The 15,953-nt window shown below is 38.0% G+C and overlaps 1 protein-coding gene and 1 pseudogene across 1 annotated transcript in view; one reads left to right on the forward strand and one right to left on the reverse strand.

Moving 5' to 3' along the window:
• The window catches only part of LOC115272501 (L-lactate dehydrogenase C chain), a 40,483-nt gene that overhangs the window by 19,137 nt on the left and 5,393 nt on the right, over positions 1-15,953 (reverse strand). Inside the window, exon 3 of the mRNA XM_029915558.1 lies at positions 8,179-8,376. Within this exon, the coding sequence (XP_029771418.1) occupies positions 8,179-8,376 (198 nt within the window). The remainder of the gene's footprint in view (positions 1-8,178; positions 8,377-15,953) is intronic.
• On the forward strand, positions 12,293-12,703 carry LOC115305935 (annotated as a pseudogene).

Genomic DNA, 15,953 nt, shown 5'->3' on the forward strand with positions numbered 1-15,953 from the left:
AAAGGCAAACAACCCAATTTAAAAATGAGCCAAGAACTTGAGTAAATATTTCTCCAAGAAAATATACAAATGGCCAACAAGCACTGAAAAGATATTCAAAGGGCACCTGGGTGGCTCACTTGGTTGAGCATCCAACTTCAGCTCAGGTCATGATCTTGTAGTTTGTGGGTTCGATCCCTGCATCAGGCTCACTGCTGTCACCCTGTCAGCACAGAGACTGCTGCAGACCCTCTGTTCCCCTCTCTCTGCCCCTCCCACTGCTGTGCTCTCTCAAAAATAAATATTTAAAAAAAAAAAAAAGAAAAGATGCTCAATGTCAATTAGGCATTAGAGAAATGCAAATCAAAACCAAAATGAGATACCATTTCACATCCACTGAAATAGCTAAAATAAAAAATATCAAAAGTAACAAATATTGGGGTGCCTGGGTGGCTCAGTTGACTGAGCATCCAACTTTAGCTCAGGTCACGATCTTGTGGTTCATGAGATCCAGCTCGTGGAGTCAGCACAGAGCCAGCTTCAGATCCTCTGTTCCCCTCCTTCTCTGCCTCCCCTCTGCTCAGCTCTCCCTTTCTCTCTCTCAAAAATAAATAAACATTTAAAAAAGAAAATAACAAGTATTGGTGGGGATATTGGCAGTGGGAACATTACACACTGCTGATGGGAATGTAAAACAGTACAGCTACCATAGAAAGCAGTTTGGCAATTACTCACTAATTAATCATAGGATTATCATAAGACCCAGTATTTCTTTTTTTTTTTCTTTCTTTTTTTTTTTTTTTAGAGAGAGAGAGAGAGACACTGCTGCACACATGTATGCAAGTTGGATAGAGGGAGAAAGTGAGAGAGAATCTTAAGCAGGCTCCATGCCCAGCAAGGGAGCCAGTGGGGTGGGGGGCGGGGAGCTCAATCCCACAACCATGAGATCATGACTTCAGCCAAAATCAAGAGTCAGATGCTCAGGGCGCCTGGGTGACTCAGTCAGTTAAGTGGCCAGCTTCACCTCAGGTCATGATCTCATGGTTTGTGGGTTCAAGTCCCGTGCCGACAGCTCAAAGCCTGGAGCCTGTTTCTGATTCTGTGTCTCCCTCCCTCGCTGACCCTTCCCTGCTCACACTCTGTGTCTCTCTCAAAAATAAACAAACGTTTAAAACAAAGATTACTTACCTTTAAAAAAAACAGTTTAAAAAAAAAGTCAGACGCTCAACCAACTAAGCCACGCAGGCACCACCAAATGACAGAGTATTTCTACTCCTAGAGGTACATGCAGGTGTTCAAACAAATATTGTACATGAATATTCCGAGTGTCACTATTCATGATAGTCAAAAGGTAAAAACAATTCAGATGTCCATCAGCTGGTAAATGGATAAATGGACCGTGGTATATTACACAGTAGAGTATTTTTCAGTCATAAAAAGTATTGATACATGCCACAACATGGATGAATCTTGAAAACATTATTAAATGAAAGAAGCAATACAGAAAAGGACACACATTGTATGATTATACATTTATATTAAATATCCAAAAGAGGCAAATCTATAGATACAGAAAGCAAATTTGTGATTTCCATCCCTGGATGGAAGGAGAGGCGGGAAGGAGAAGTGACTACTTAAGGGCACAAAGTTTCCAATTAGGGATAAAGAAGTTTGAGCATTAGACAGTGGTAGTGGTTGCACACAGTAAAATTTACTTCATGTACTTAATGCCACTGAATTACACACATTAAAATGGTTAAATGGTAACATTTATGTTATATGTATTTTGCCACCATAAAAAAAATAGACTTTACCTCAAAAATTATTACTAGAAACAAAGAAAGACATTACATAATGATAAAAGGGTAAATCGATGCAGAAAAAAAACCTTTGACAAAATTCAACACCCATTCACGATTAAAAAAAACTTTCTGGGCCGCCTGGGTGGCTCAGTCAGTTAAGCGTCCAACTTTTGATTTTGGCTCAGGTCATGATCTCACAGTTGACATTAAGCCATGTTGGGCTCTGTGCTGACAGCTCGGAACCTGCTTGGAATTCTCTCTCTTTCTGTCTCTCTCTGCTCCTTCCCCATTCATGCACGTGCTCTCTCTCTCTCTCTCGAAAATAAATAAACTTTAAAAAAAACATAATGGTGTTGGAATGACTAAAATTGAAAAGACTGACAATACCAAATGTTGACAAGGATGTGGAGCAACTAGAACACTCTTAGAGTGCTGATGGGAATGTAAACTGGAACAACCACTTTGAAAAGCTGTTTGGCAGCTTCTAACAGAGCTAAGGATATACCCACCATAAGCCATCTACTCTACTCCCACCTATCCACCCAGAAAATGAGGACATACACCAGTGAAAATACTTGTTTACAAGGTTTCCAGCAGCTTTATTCATAATGGCCAAAAACTGGAAACAACCTATCTACCAATGGATAAGTTGATAGGAATGGGTAAACAAAAAAAGATTTAGAATTTTTTTAAAAGAATAACTATTCTCTTGTGATATATATATATATATATATATATATACACACACACATACACACACACACATACACACACACACACACTGGAGTATTATTTGGCAATCAAAAAGAATTAAATCTTGCCATTTGCAACTACATGGATGGAACTAGAGGGTATTATGCTAAGCAAAATTAGTCAGAGAAAGACAAATATCATATGACTTCACTCATATGAGGACTTTAAGATACAAAACAGATGAACATAAGGGAAGGGAAGCAAAAATAATATAAAAACAGGGAGGGGGACAAAACATAAGAGGCTCTTAAATATGGAGAACAAACAAGAGGGATACAGGAGGGGTTGGGGGGATATGGGTCAGGAGCATTAAGGAACCTACTCCTGAAATCATTGTTGCACTATATGCTAACTAACTTGGGTGCAAATTTAAAAAATTTTTTAAATTAAGAAAAGAATAACTACTCTTCAGCAGTTAAAAAAAAAAAAAAAAGAACAGATCACTGATACATCAAACAACATGGATGAATCCCAAAACAATCATGCTGGGTGACAGAAACCAAACGCTACATTCAGTATGATTCCATTATAGGAGATTCCAGAAAATGGGGCCAGAGATGGAATAAGGGATGGACTGCAAGGGTCACAAGAAAAGTTTCAGAGGTAATGGAAATGTACTTACCTTGATTATGGTGGTGGTTTCATGAGTGATTACATCTATCAATAGTCACTGTGGAATGATGTCAGCAACACAGCCAAATAAAACATACCTCAGTCACCACCCAACCCTCAAAAACAACAATCTGGCACCCACCCATGGACAAAAGCGCTGTTGGAGCTGTGGGATCCAGGTCCAGGCACCAAGGAACCCAGAAGGAGACTTGCCTGTCGGGCAGGTAATAGGCATAGGGAGCCGGTTCTAGCTCCACTCTGCTTTAGTCCAGGAACTCCTGGAAAACAGTGTCTTAGACAATCCTCCCAGCAACAGGAGACTTTGTGGAAGTTCAGGGTTCTAGCTGAGAAGTCTCAGCACACCACTGGGGCAAAATAATATGAGTGTGGGCGGATGGATTGGAGAGGGTAAGAGGAAGAGCTTGACTTTATTTGCCCCACTCCTCCCCCAAGGTGGAAGAGCCCGCTGCTAAGAGAGATCTTAGCCCATGATTTCTCCCACAGAGGAAAGTCAGAATGTGTGAGTAAGCGTCTACCTTCACTAGCTATGAAGACTGCTGCCAAAGAAGCCTGTCTCTCTCTCACACCATCCAGAGTAGAGTCATAGCTGAATGACTGAGGAATGAGAAAAAGCTAAGAGTGGCAGACAGGACTCTCACAGGGGCAATCCAGGATGTAGATCCTACTAAATGTGCTGCAGACTCCATCAGGAAGCCTGCCCTTGGACCACTGGATCCCCTAATTAACCTACAGACAACCCTCGCATTCCACACACTCACACCCATAGGCCCCCACACTGTGCCTGGCTCCCTGTACACACTCCCAATGCCAAGAGAGAGCACTGTCAGCACAGCCAGTGAGCACAGGCAGAAAGCTAGTCTGAATCTGTGGGTCAGAAAGAGATCGCAAACTTAAGCTCAAGCTACAAAAAGCCCCAACAAACAAAAGTCCATGACCAGATGGCTTCACAGGCAAATTCTATCAAGCATTTAGAGAAAAGTTAACATCAATTCTTCTCAAACTATTCCAAAAAATAGAAGAGGAAGGAAAACATCCAAATTCATCCTATGAAGCTAGTATTGTCCTAATACCAAAACCAGATAAAAACACAGCTTAAAAAGAGAACTACAGGCCAATATCCCCGATGAACATAAATACGAAAGTTCTCAAATAAAATACTAGCAAACCAAATCCAACAATACATTAAAAATATAATTCTCCATGATCAAGTGAGATTTACTCCTGGTTGGAAGGTGGTTCAATATTTGCAAATCAATCAACAAGATATATCACCTTAGTAAAAGAAAGGATAAGAACCACACAATCACTTCAATAGATTCAGAAAAAGCATTTGATAAAGCACAACATCCATTCATGATAAAAACACTCAACAAAGTAGGCTTAGAGGGAACATACCTCAACATAACAAAGGCCATATATGAAAAACCCACAGCCAACATACCCCCAACGGTGAACAACAGAGCTTTCCCCTAAGGTCAGGAACAAGCCACAGAGGTCCACTCTCAGCACTTTTATTCAACATAGTCCTGGAAGTCCTAGCCACAGTAATCAGATAACAAAAGGAAATAAAAGGCACCCAAATCAGTAAAAAAAAAAAAGAAAAATTTTCACTATTTGCACATACATGATACTATATATAGGAAACCCAAAAGAATGTGCGCATGCACGCACATGCACACACGCACACACAAAACTGCTAGAACTGGTAAGTGAATTCAGTAAAGTCACAGGATACAAAACCAACATACTGAAATCTGTTATATTTCCATAAACCAATAATAAAGCAGCAGAAAGACAAACTAAGGAATCAATCCCAATCCCATTTACAATTGCACCAAAAACAATAAGACACCTAGGAATAAATCTAGCGAAAGAGATGAAAGACCTCTATTCAAAACACTGATGAAAGAAACTGAAGTGACACAAAGAAATGAAAAGCTATTCCATGCTCATGGATTGGAAGAAAAAAATATTGTTAAAATGTCTATACTCCCCAAAGTAATCGATACCTTTAATGCAATCCCTATCAAAATACCAACAGCATTCTTCACAGAGTTAGAACAAAAAAATCATAAAATGTTTGGAACCACAAAAGATCCTGAATAGCCAAAGCAACCTTGAAAAGGAAAAGCAAAGCTGGAGACATAATAATTCTGGACTTCAATTTGTATTAACCAAAGATATAGTGATCAAAATGGTATGGTACCAACACAAAAATAGATACATAGATCAATGTAACAGAATAGAAAACCCAGAAATGAACCCATCACAATATGGTCAATTAGTCTTTGACAAAGCAGGAAAGAATATCCAATGGGGAAAAGACTTTCTCTTCAACAAATGGTACTGGGAAAACTGGACAGCAACATGCAAAAGAATGAAACTGGACCACTTTCTTATACCATACACATAAATAAACTCAAAATGGATTAAAGTCCTAAACATGAGGCAGGAAACCATTAAAATTCAAGAGAGCATAGGTAGTAACTTCTTTGACATCATCTGTAGCAACTTCTTTCTAGATATGTCTCCTAAGGTAAGGGAAACAAAATAAAAAATAAACTTCTGGGACTAGATCAAAATAAAAAGTGTCTGCACAGAGAAGGAAACAATCAACAAAACTAAAAGGCAACCTCTGAATGGGAGGAGATATCCGTAATTGATGTATCTGGTAAAGGGTTTGTATCCAAAATACATAAAACTCAACACTCAAAAAATGAATTATCCACTTAAAAAATGGGCAGAAGATATGAGCAGACATGTTTCCAAAGAAGATATTCAGATGGCTAACAGACACATGAAAAGATGCTCACCTGGGAATGTAAACTGGTACAGCCACTCTGGAAAACAGTGTGGAGGTTCCTCAAAAACTATCCATAGAACTCCCCTATGACCCAGCAATGGCACTGATAGGGATTTACCCAAGGGATACAGAAGTGCTGATGCATAGGAGCACATGTACCCCAATGTTCATAGCGGTACTTTCTACAATAGCCAAATCATGGAAAGAGCCTAAATGTCCATCAACTGACAAATGGATCAAGAAGATGTGGTTTATATATACAATGGAGTATTACATGGCAATGAGAAAGAATGAAATCTGGCCATTTGTAGCAAGGTGGATGGACCTCGAGGGTGCCATGCTAAGCAAAATAAGTCAGGCGGAGAAGGATAGATACCATATGTTTGCACTCATAGGTCTAACATGAGAACAGGAGAAACCTAATGGAGGGCCATGGGGAGAGGGAGGGGGAAAGAGAGTTGGGGAGCAAGAGGGTCACAAAACCTGAGAGACTACTGAATACTGAAAACGAACCTAGGGTTGAAGGGGGAGGTGGAGCAGGGAAAGAGGTGGTGGTGATGGAGGAGGGCACTTGTGGGGAAGAGCACTGGGTGTTGTATGGAAACCAATTTGACAATAAACTATTAAAAAAAAAAAAGAAAAGATGCTCACCATCACTTATCACCAGGGAAATACAAGTCAAAAGCACAATGAGATATCATATCACACCTGTTAGAACAGCTAAAACCAAGAACACAAGAAACAAGTGCTGGGAAGGATATGGAGAAAAAAGGGCCTTTATGCACTGTTGGTAGGAATGTAAATTGCTAAAACCAATTTCTTCAGAGAGTTAAAGACAGAAATACCATATGCCCAATAATTCTAAAGTAAGTAAAAAGAAAGTAAAAACACTAATTTGAAAAGAGAAATGCACTCCTATGTTTACTGCAGCATTATATATAATAGCCAAGATATGGAAGCAATGTAAATGTCCATCAAAAGACAAATGGATAAGGAAAATACATTATAGATATTACATATATAAAATGGAATATTACATAGCTATAAAAAATGAGATTGTGCTATTTGAGAAAACATGATGGACCTAGAGGGTATTATACTAAGTGAAATAAATCAAACTGAGAAAGACACATTCCATATGATTCCACTCATAAGTGGAATCCAAAACAACTGAATAAACAAATAAAAAGCAGAATCAGACCTATAAATACAGAGAACAAATTGATGGTTGCCAGTGGGGAGTGGCATGGGGGGTTGGGCAAAATGGGTGAAGAGGAGAAAGGGAATCAGTCTTCCAGTTAGGAAATGAATAAATCATGGGATTAAAAGACACAGTACCAGAAAGGGAAAAAAAAGATGTGATATATATACATATATATACAATTTAATATTCAGCTACAAGAAGGAAGGAAATCCTGCCATTTGTGACAGTATGGCTTTATGCTAAATGAAATAAGTCTGACAGAGAAAGACAAATACTGTATGATGTCACATGTGGAGTCTAAAAAAGCCAAACTCAGAAACAAAGAAGTGGCTGCCAGGGACTGGGGGAGGGGGAGAAATGGAGAAATGCCAGTGAAAGAATACAAACTTTCAATTATAAAATGAGTAAGTTCTGAGGATCTAATGTACAGCATGGTGACTATAGTCAACAACATGGCATTATATACTTAAAAATTACTAAGTCAGTAGGGGAGCCTGGGTTGCTCAGTCAGTTAAGCATCTGACTCTTGGTTTCAGCTCATGGCATGATCTCACGGTTCATGAATTGGAGCCCTGTATCTGGCTCTGCGCTGACAGCACCTGCTTGGGATTCTCTCTCTCCATCTCTCTGCCTCTCCCCTGCTGTCACTGTCTCTCTCTCTCTCTCTCTCTCTCAAAAAAAAACTTGTTAAGACAGTACATCTTAAATGTTTTCATCATAAAAAGGAAATGGTAATTATAGGAGGTAATGGAAATGTTAACTAACACCACTGTGGTAGTCATTTTGCAATATACAAGTATATTAAATCATCATAGTATATACACCTTAAACTTACATATTACATGTCAACTGTATCTCAATAAAGCTGGAAAAAACTCATTGTATTATATACTTCGAATGAGTGCAGTTTATTGTATATAAATGTTAATATCAATTAAGTTGTTTTTAAAAATTGTGATGGAAAAATCATCTTTATTCAGTTAAAGGGAGGATAAAAGACTTACCTGGATTTGAAACAATAAGTATCTTACAGTCAGGACTATAATGAACTATGGTAGGAATGATTGATTTCATAATGTTCACATTCCGTTGGACCAGGGCAAGGCGACTTTCTCCCTCCTGCTGCCGTGCACCTGCTGTGACAATAACTAACTTGGAGTTTGCAGATACGCTGTAATCTAAAAAGGAAACCAAAGGCAATACTTGGATCAAGAATGCCACAATTACTGTGCCTTACTTCTTTAAAAGTGTTTGCAGATGAACAGACTTTCCAGGAAGGAGGCCTTGTCACTATGACTGACCAGTTTTCACATTTAAAACAAAATAATAATAAGAAATTCTAAAAACCCTTTTAGCCCACAGTCTCATTTCTTATAAAGGCCTGAGTCGATGCAAGTCAACTCTCTCTGGCTCTTAGAAACACCTTATGAAGCTTAGAACTCTGAAAATTTATATGTCTGTTTCAAGATTCTGAGGATGAACATGTATTCACTTCTAATTATTATAAGGGACTAGATCTGAGATCACAGAGAAGTTCTTGATCTACACAAGAAGGTAAACTACTTTGTAAGTCTGATGACCAATAAAATTGTTTCATCTTTTTTTTTAAATTTTTTAAATGTTTTATTTATTTTTGATACAGAGAGAGACAGAGCATGAGAGGGGGAGGGGCAGAGAGAGAAGGAGACACAGAACTGGAAGCAGGCTCCAGGCTCTGAGCTAGCTGTCAGCACAGAGCCTTGAACCCACAAACGTGAGATCTGACCTGAGCTGAAATCGGAAGCTTAATCGACTGAACCACCCTTGTTTCATCTTTTAAATCCAATGACAATATGATATAATACTCATTATCCCATACTGGACTTTTAAAAAGGTATTATATACCTGGAAGTTATCTTCCATATGGATGTAAAAAAATTAAATAAACTAAAATCTACATATCTCATCTCTATTTTTTAAAAAAGTATTTTATGCTTTTTATTTTTTTAAGTTTATTATTATTATTTTTTTTAGTAATCTTTACATCCAACTTGGGGTTTCAACTCACGGCCTTGAGAGTAAGAGTCACATGCTCTTCTGACTGAGTCTGCAAGGTGACCCTCTAGTCTTTTAAAAAAGGAAATCTGTTTAATTTTAAAGACATATTTGCATCTCCATTTATAGTCATTTCATATCTTTCTAATATAAAAGAGATAATGTATAAACCATAAATATTTTAATGTTTTCTTTGTCTCAGTAAAGATTTTAACTAGAAAGAAAGACTTAAAAAGATGGCATTTTTTAGTCTGACATGTTTCACATTAATCTAAGAAATTATCTCTCCTTTGTATCAAGTAAAAAATATAAAAGAAGTTCTTTTCTCTCTGCACACAGTCCTTCTCACTCAAAGAGCTTGCTGATGGGTCATCTTCCATAAAATCTTATCTAACCATAGAAATCCAAAATAATCTCTCAATCTCTCTCTCTTTCCCCATCTCTCTTTCCCTCCTTCCTCCCCCCATCAATTTTTAGAGGATAAATGGGCAAAAAACCTTACAACTTCTTCAGAGTCATCTCTCCATAGATCAGATGATTTGAAATATTATGATGTTCAACAAATACAGTTAAAGTGTGTGCCAAAGTAAAATATCATGTCTTCTCATAATCTGCCTCCAAACTATCATACTAGCTTTGTGTCTTAGTTTTATGTCAGATTTTCCAGATGTCCTCGTTCTGTTAACGCCATCATCTCCCTACCTTTCTAAATATAACTCACTCCTCCAAGAGACAGCTCCAAGAGGAGCAAAGCCTCTGGGGTTGAACTATCTATATCCTGATTCTGCCCCTTATTAGCTGTGTGACCCTGGACAAGTATTTTGCCTGTTCCTCTGACTCATAGATTCTCATCTGCAAGATCAAGATAAGAATAGTTTGTTTCATATCATTCTTAAGAAGATGATTTAGTGAGTTAATAAACAAAATGTACTCAGAACAGTGCCTATCAAATGTTCAATAGATGTTAACAATTGTTATTAATCAAGTAGTTTTTCAAATACCAATTCCTCTCCTAGGCATCTTCTAATCATATCATTCATAAATACTACTCTTACTTGACTAAATTTTTATAGCACTTCCTGCCTATAATTCTCAAATAGTCCTTTATATAGTGCCTTTTGTTATCTTTCCATGGTTCTGTCACACATGCATTCTTAACTTGATCATAAACTCCACTAAAACAGGTTCTGAATACATATTCCTTCCTTTCTTTCACAAATATGGCACCTTCTATGTTTCCAGCACTTGGGTTCTGTGTTAACTATTATACATATGAGGCAATTAAAAACATCTCAAAAATCAATAATGTCCCATTGCCCTTTGTCATTAGAGCTCCCTAAATGTATTTTCAAAAGCACTCAATTGTGAAATACATCATTCACACAGAATAAGGTTTAAGAAACATGTGTTCAATTTTAAAAATGTTAAAGCTAACAACTCAATAAAAACACACAAATTAGTAGAACATCACCAATATCTTGGAAGCCCCTATGTGTCCCCCAATAAGTTGCTTCTCTCTCATACTCAGAGGTTACCAAACATTCTTCAGAGTAGTAAAAATCACACACACACAAAGTTGTACTATCTATCCATATTTAAACAACATTCAGTGTCACCTGTTTTTTAATCAAAAGGTATATATTACGTTAGCTAAATATGATATAACTGATATTTATCCATGTTAACTGTCTGTAGTTCATTCACTGTCACTGCTCCCTAATATTACACTGCATAATATATACAACTTAGTATTAATATTCAATGATTTGTTTCCAGTTTGGAGCTATTACAAATCACATCATATGGGTGCCTGGATGGTTCAGTTGGGTAAGTGTCCGACTCTTGATTTCAGCTCAGGTCATGCGTTCACAGGTCATTAGTTCTGTCTGCACTGACAGCAAGGAGGTTGGGATTCTTTCTCCCTCTCTCTCTGCTCCTCCCCCTAACACCTCTCTCAAAAAAATTTTTTTTTAATCACATCACTATACATTCTTATATCTGTATCCTAGTGCACATGTGCAAAATTTCTCTTGCAAAGATATCTAGGAATGCAATTTCTGGATTGTGGGAGATGTTCATGTTCAACTTCACCCGGGTAATGACAAACTTTTTAAAACAGTGGATTTCCTCTAACACACTCCCACATGTCATGCATGAGAGTATGGTTCCACATCCTGATACTTAACGATTTGTCACACTTCTGCCAATCTAATGGCTGTGTAATTGTTTATTGATCTTTTTATTTTCCTTTCCTGGGTTACTAATGATTGTCTTTTCATATATTTATAGGCCATTTGAGTTTCTTCTTTTGTGAAATGTTCAAGTCTTTAAACATTTTTCTTTTTTTAAAGTTTATTTATTTGAAAGAGAGAGAAAGCACACACACACGAGTCAGGAGGGGCAGAAAGGGAGAGAGAATCCCAAGCAGACTCTGCCTTTGTCAGCACAGAGCCTGACACAGGGCTTGATCTTACAAATAGTGACATCATGACTTGAGTTAAAATCAAGAGTCAGAAGCTTAGCTGACTGAGCCACCCAGACTCCCCTACCCATTTTTCTGTTGGGTTATAAATATTCATCTTATTGAGTATATGTACTTTTATTCTAAACACTAGTCTTTGTTAGTTGTTGATGTTGTGAATATCTTCTCTAAGTTTATGGCTTTCTCTTCACATTTTACAGGGTCTTTTCATAAACACAAATTATAAACTTTATAGTCTTTATTATTTGTATATTTTGTGTCTTAGTGTTTAAGAAATTCTTCCCTACTGAGGTCATAATGATATTTTATATTATCTTCTCAATAGAAGTTCCGAAGTCTTGCCTATCGTATTTTGGCTTTTAACCAACCTGGAATTATGTTGTCTGTGTATTATCAGATATAGTTTCAATTTTACTTCTTTCCATAAAAATAACCATTGCCATGACAAAAAAGTTTTATAAGTCCATACATTTCTCATTGACCTACAATATGACCAGTGTAAAATAACAATCTTCATTTCTGCACTTAATTCATGTAACTTTATAATATCTTGGTATCTGGTAAAGCAAGTTCTCACCACCTTGTTCTTCTGTTTCATCACCATGGTGAAACTAAGCAAAGAGGCCAAGCAGAGGCCGCAGCTCTTCAAGGATGGCCAGTTTGCCATCCACGGGGGCTTTATTCCTCTCGTGATTTATCACGGATTTTAGAGGGGTATGGATCCTGCAATGCCTGAACCAACTGGGGTTTTTTTTTGTTTGTTGGTTGGTTGGTTTGTTTTGTATCTATTTATTTATGAGAGACAGAGCGTGAACAGGGGAGGAGCGGAGAGAGAAAGAGACATAGAATCTGAAGCAGGCTCCAGGCTCTGAGCTAGCAGTCAGCACAGAGCCCAACACGGGGCTCGAACCCATGAACTGTGAGATCATGACCTGAGCCGAAGTTGGCCACTTAAACAACTGAGCCACCCAGGCGCCCCTGAACCAACTGTTTTGAACCTACTTTGGGGATAAAAGACTATTTGGTCATCTGGATTTGGAAGCAATCAATGGGCAGGAACAACATAAAAGGCGTGCACTCTAATTTGGATAAGAGACGGGACATCATTTGGACATAGGCTTCTTACGACACAGATGCAGCAGTGGCAGAATAGAATGTCTACTGAATTATTTATGATAGACTGCATCAAAATAAAATTTTAATGATCTTATAAAAATGGCTCATCTATGGGTGCTTGGGTGGCTCAGTCAATTGAGTGTCCAACTTTAGCCCAGGTCATGGGGGTCAAGTCCCTCACTGGGCTCTGTGCTGACAGTTCATGGGGTCAAGTCAGAGCATGAGAGGGGGAGGATGAGAGAGAGAGGGAGACACAGAATCGGAAACAGGCTCCAGGCTCTGAGCTAGCTGTCAGCACAGAGCCTGACGCGGGGCTTGAACCCATGAACGTGAGATCTGACCTGAGCTGAAGTCGGAGGCTTAACCGACTGAGCCACCCAGGCGCCCCAACAACTGACTTTTTAGGGTTTTGACTATAGTTGCATATAATCTATAATCAATAAGAAAAGAATGGACACCTTACAATACTGAGACTTTTATGTACAAGGCCTATCTATTTAGGTAGTTAATATAATCCAATGAGGTTGTATTCTTTCCTGTATAAAAGCTCTTAAAGATATTTTGTTAGATATATTCACATGCACTTCCTGTTTTTTATGAAAATATAAATAGCTTTAAATTCTTTTGCTTGTTTTTGACACATATAAGTACAATGGATTCTTTATTAATAGCTTTGTGTCCAACATCCTCACTAAACTTAGTTCTAGATGTTGTCCTTCTTTTGTTCTTTTTTCCATTACCTTCTTTTTGATTCATTCAGTATGTTTTTCTAATTTTACTTCTTCCCCTTTAGTAATTTAGATGGTACACGCCATTTCTATTCTTTTAAAGGTTGTCACGGAAGTCACGATATGCATATTTAACTTATCAAAGTCCAAAGTTAATCATCACATTTCCATCTTCCTAATGATGCAGGAACTTAGAACACCGCTTCATTCACCGCCACTACCTTTCATCGCCCAATTTATATGCTCTATTTAAAATTTTTTAACCCCATAAGACACTGTATAGTCTTATACAACTTGTATTTATTTATATTTGTCCTCCTTTTTACCATTTTCTGTGCTCTTCATATTTTGCATCTCAGACCTGAGATAATTTTTCTTTTGTCTTAAGCATATACTTCTGTATTTTTATTAGCGAGGCTCTGATGGTAACTATCTTGGTCTTTGTCTGAAAATGCATTTTAACCTTATTCTTGAAAGATATTTTTGCTGTGTAGAAATTCTGGATTGACACTTACTCTCAGCACATTAAAGATAACATTTTAGGGGTGCTAGGTGGCTCAGCTGGATAAGCCTCTGACTTCAGCTCAGGTCTTGATCTCACAGTTTGTGAGTTTAAGCCCCACATCGGGCTGTCTGTCGTCAGCACAGAGCCTGCCTTGGATCTTCTGTCCCCTTTGTCTCTGCCCACTCCCCCTGCTCATTCATTCCGTGTCTGTCTGTCTCTATCTGTCTGTCTGTCTGTCTGTCTGTCTCTCTCTCTCTCTCTCTCTCTCTCTCTCAAAAATAAATAAACACAAAAATAAAGATACCATTTCATTGTATTCCGGTTTCACAGTGCTATTGATAAGTCAAGTCAATTACTGTCTCCCTTTTCTGTAGGGAATTTGTCTAGTGACAATTTTTTCTTCTAGTTGCCTTTAGTGTTCTCTAATTTCACAAGAATGTGTCTAGGTAGGATTTTGTGTTTATCCTTCTTGAGATTATTTGGCTTGAACATGTGGATTGTTTTTCATTAGTTCTCAAAAATCTGAGAGCCTTAGTGGCTCAGTAGGTTAAGCATCCAACTTCTGATTTGGGCTCAGGTCATGATCTCACAGTTCGTGAGTTCAAGCCCCGCACTGGCTCCACACTGACAGGATGCAACTTGCTTGGGATTCTCTCTTTCCCTCTCTCTCTGCTTCTCCCCCACTCACACTCTAAAAAAAATTGCTCAATCGGGGCACCTGGGTGGCTCAGTCGTGGGTTCGAGCCCCGCACTGGGCTCTGTGCTGACAGCTCGGAGCCTGGAAGCCTGCTTTGGATTCTGTCTCCCTCTCTCTCTCTGCCCCTCCCCGACTCACTCTCTGTCTCTGTCTCTCAGAATAAAATAAAGACATAAAAAAATTTTTTTAATTAAAAAAATAAAAAATTGCTCAATCATACCATCAAATATTTCCTCTTCCCCATTCACTTTTCCAACTAAATGTACATGAAACTTCATCACTCTATCCTGTAATATTCCTGGCCGGTCATATTTTCTACTTCTTGCTGCTGTCTGTGTAATTACCTGGACTTATCACTTCTCTCTTCAAATGTGTCTGCTCTATTGTTAAACCCACTGAGTTTTTTATTTCATTCTATTTAATATTTAGTAGTTATATTTGGCTATTTTTTAAAATCTGGTGTTTTTTTCCTTATAGTTTCCTGTCTCGTACTGGTATTTTCAAGTTTGTCCTTTATTTCTTTAAAGAAATAATCATAATTTATAATTTGTGTTCCATAATTTCAGTATCTAAAATCTAAGGTGGCCTTTTTGGTTAGCTCTGCTGTTTCTTCCTCATGCATTTTCCCTGTAGATTTAATTAATTCCTACTGTAAGATGTTCACGGTGGGGGGATTTTATTTGTGGAAGTTCTTTGAGGCCTGAAATAAAGTGGGTTTCTTCCAGAGACTATCTTAAGTCTTAAGACTGCTTGAGGTTTTTTTGGAATTCAAATAAGGGACAGCTGGTGGCTGCAAATTCTTAGCCATTATCTCCCTCCTTTACTAAAGCAACCGAGACACTTGATTTTACTGTCAGTCCCCAGAGGTAGGGAGAAAAGAATTATTTCTAGGTCATCCTTATATTAAGGAATTGGCAAATGAGGGCCAGCAAGCCAAATCTGGCCAACCACCTGTTTTAGTAAATAAAATGTCATTGGAACATAGCCACACCTACTCACACATTGTTGATGGCTGCTTTAGAATTACAACAGCAGAGTCCAGTAAGTTTTGACAGAGACTGTATTGCCCACAAAGCCTAAAATATTTACCATCTGATCTTTTACAAAAAGCTTTACTAGGGGCACCTGCGTAGCTCAGTTGGTTGAGCCTCTGACTCTTGATTTTGATTCCAGTCTTTTTTTTTTTTAAGGTTTATTTCCGAGAGAGACAGAGAGCA

This window comes from Suricata suricatta, chromosome 11, assembly GCF_006229205.1.
Source record: "Suricata suricatta isolate VVHF042 chromosome 11, meerkat_22Aug2017_6uvM2_HiC, whole genome shotgun sequence".
NCBI lineage: Eukaryota > Metazoa > Chordata > Mammalia > Carnivora > Herpestidae > Suricata > Suricata suricatta.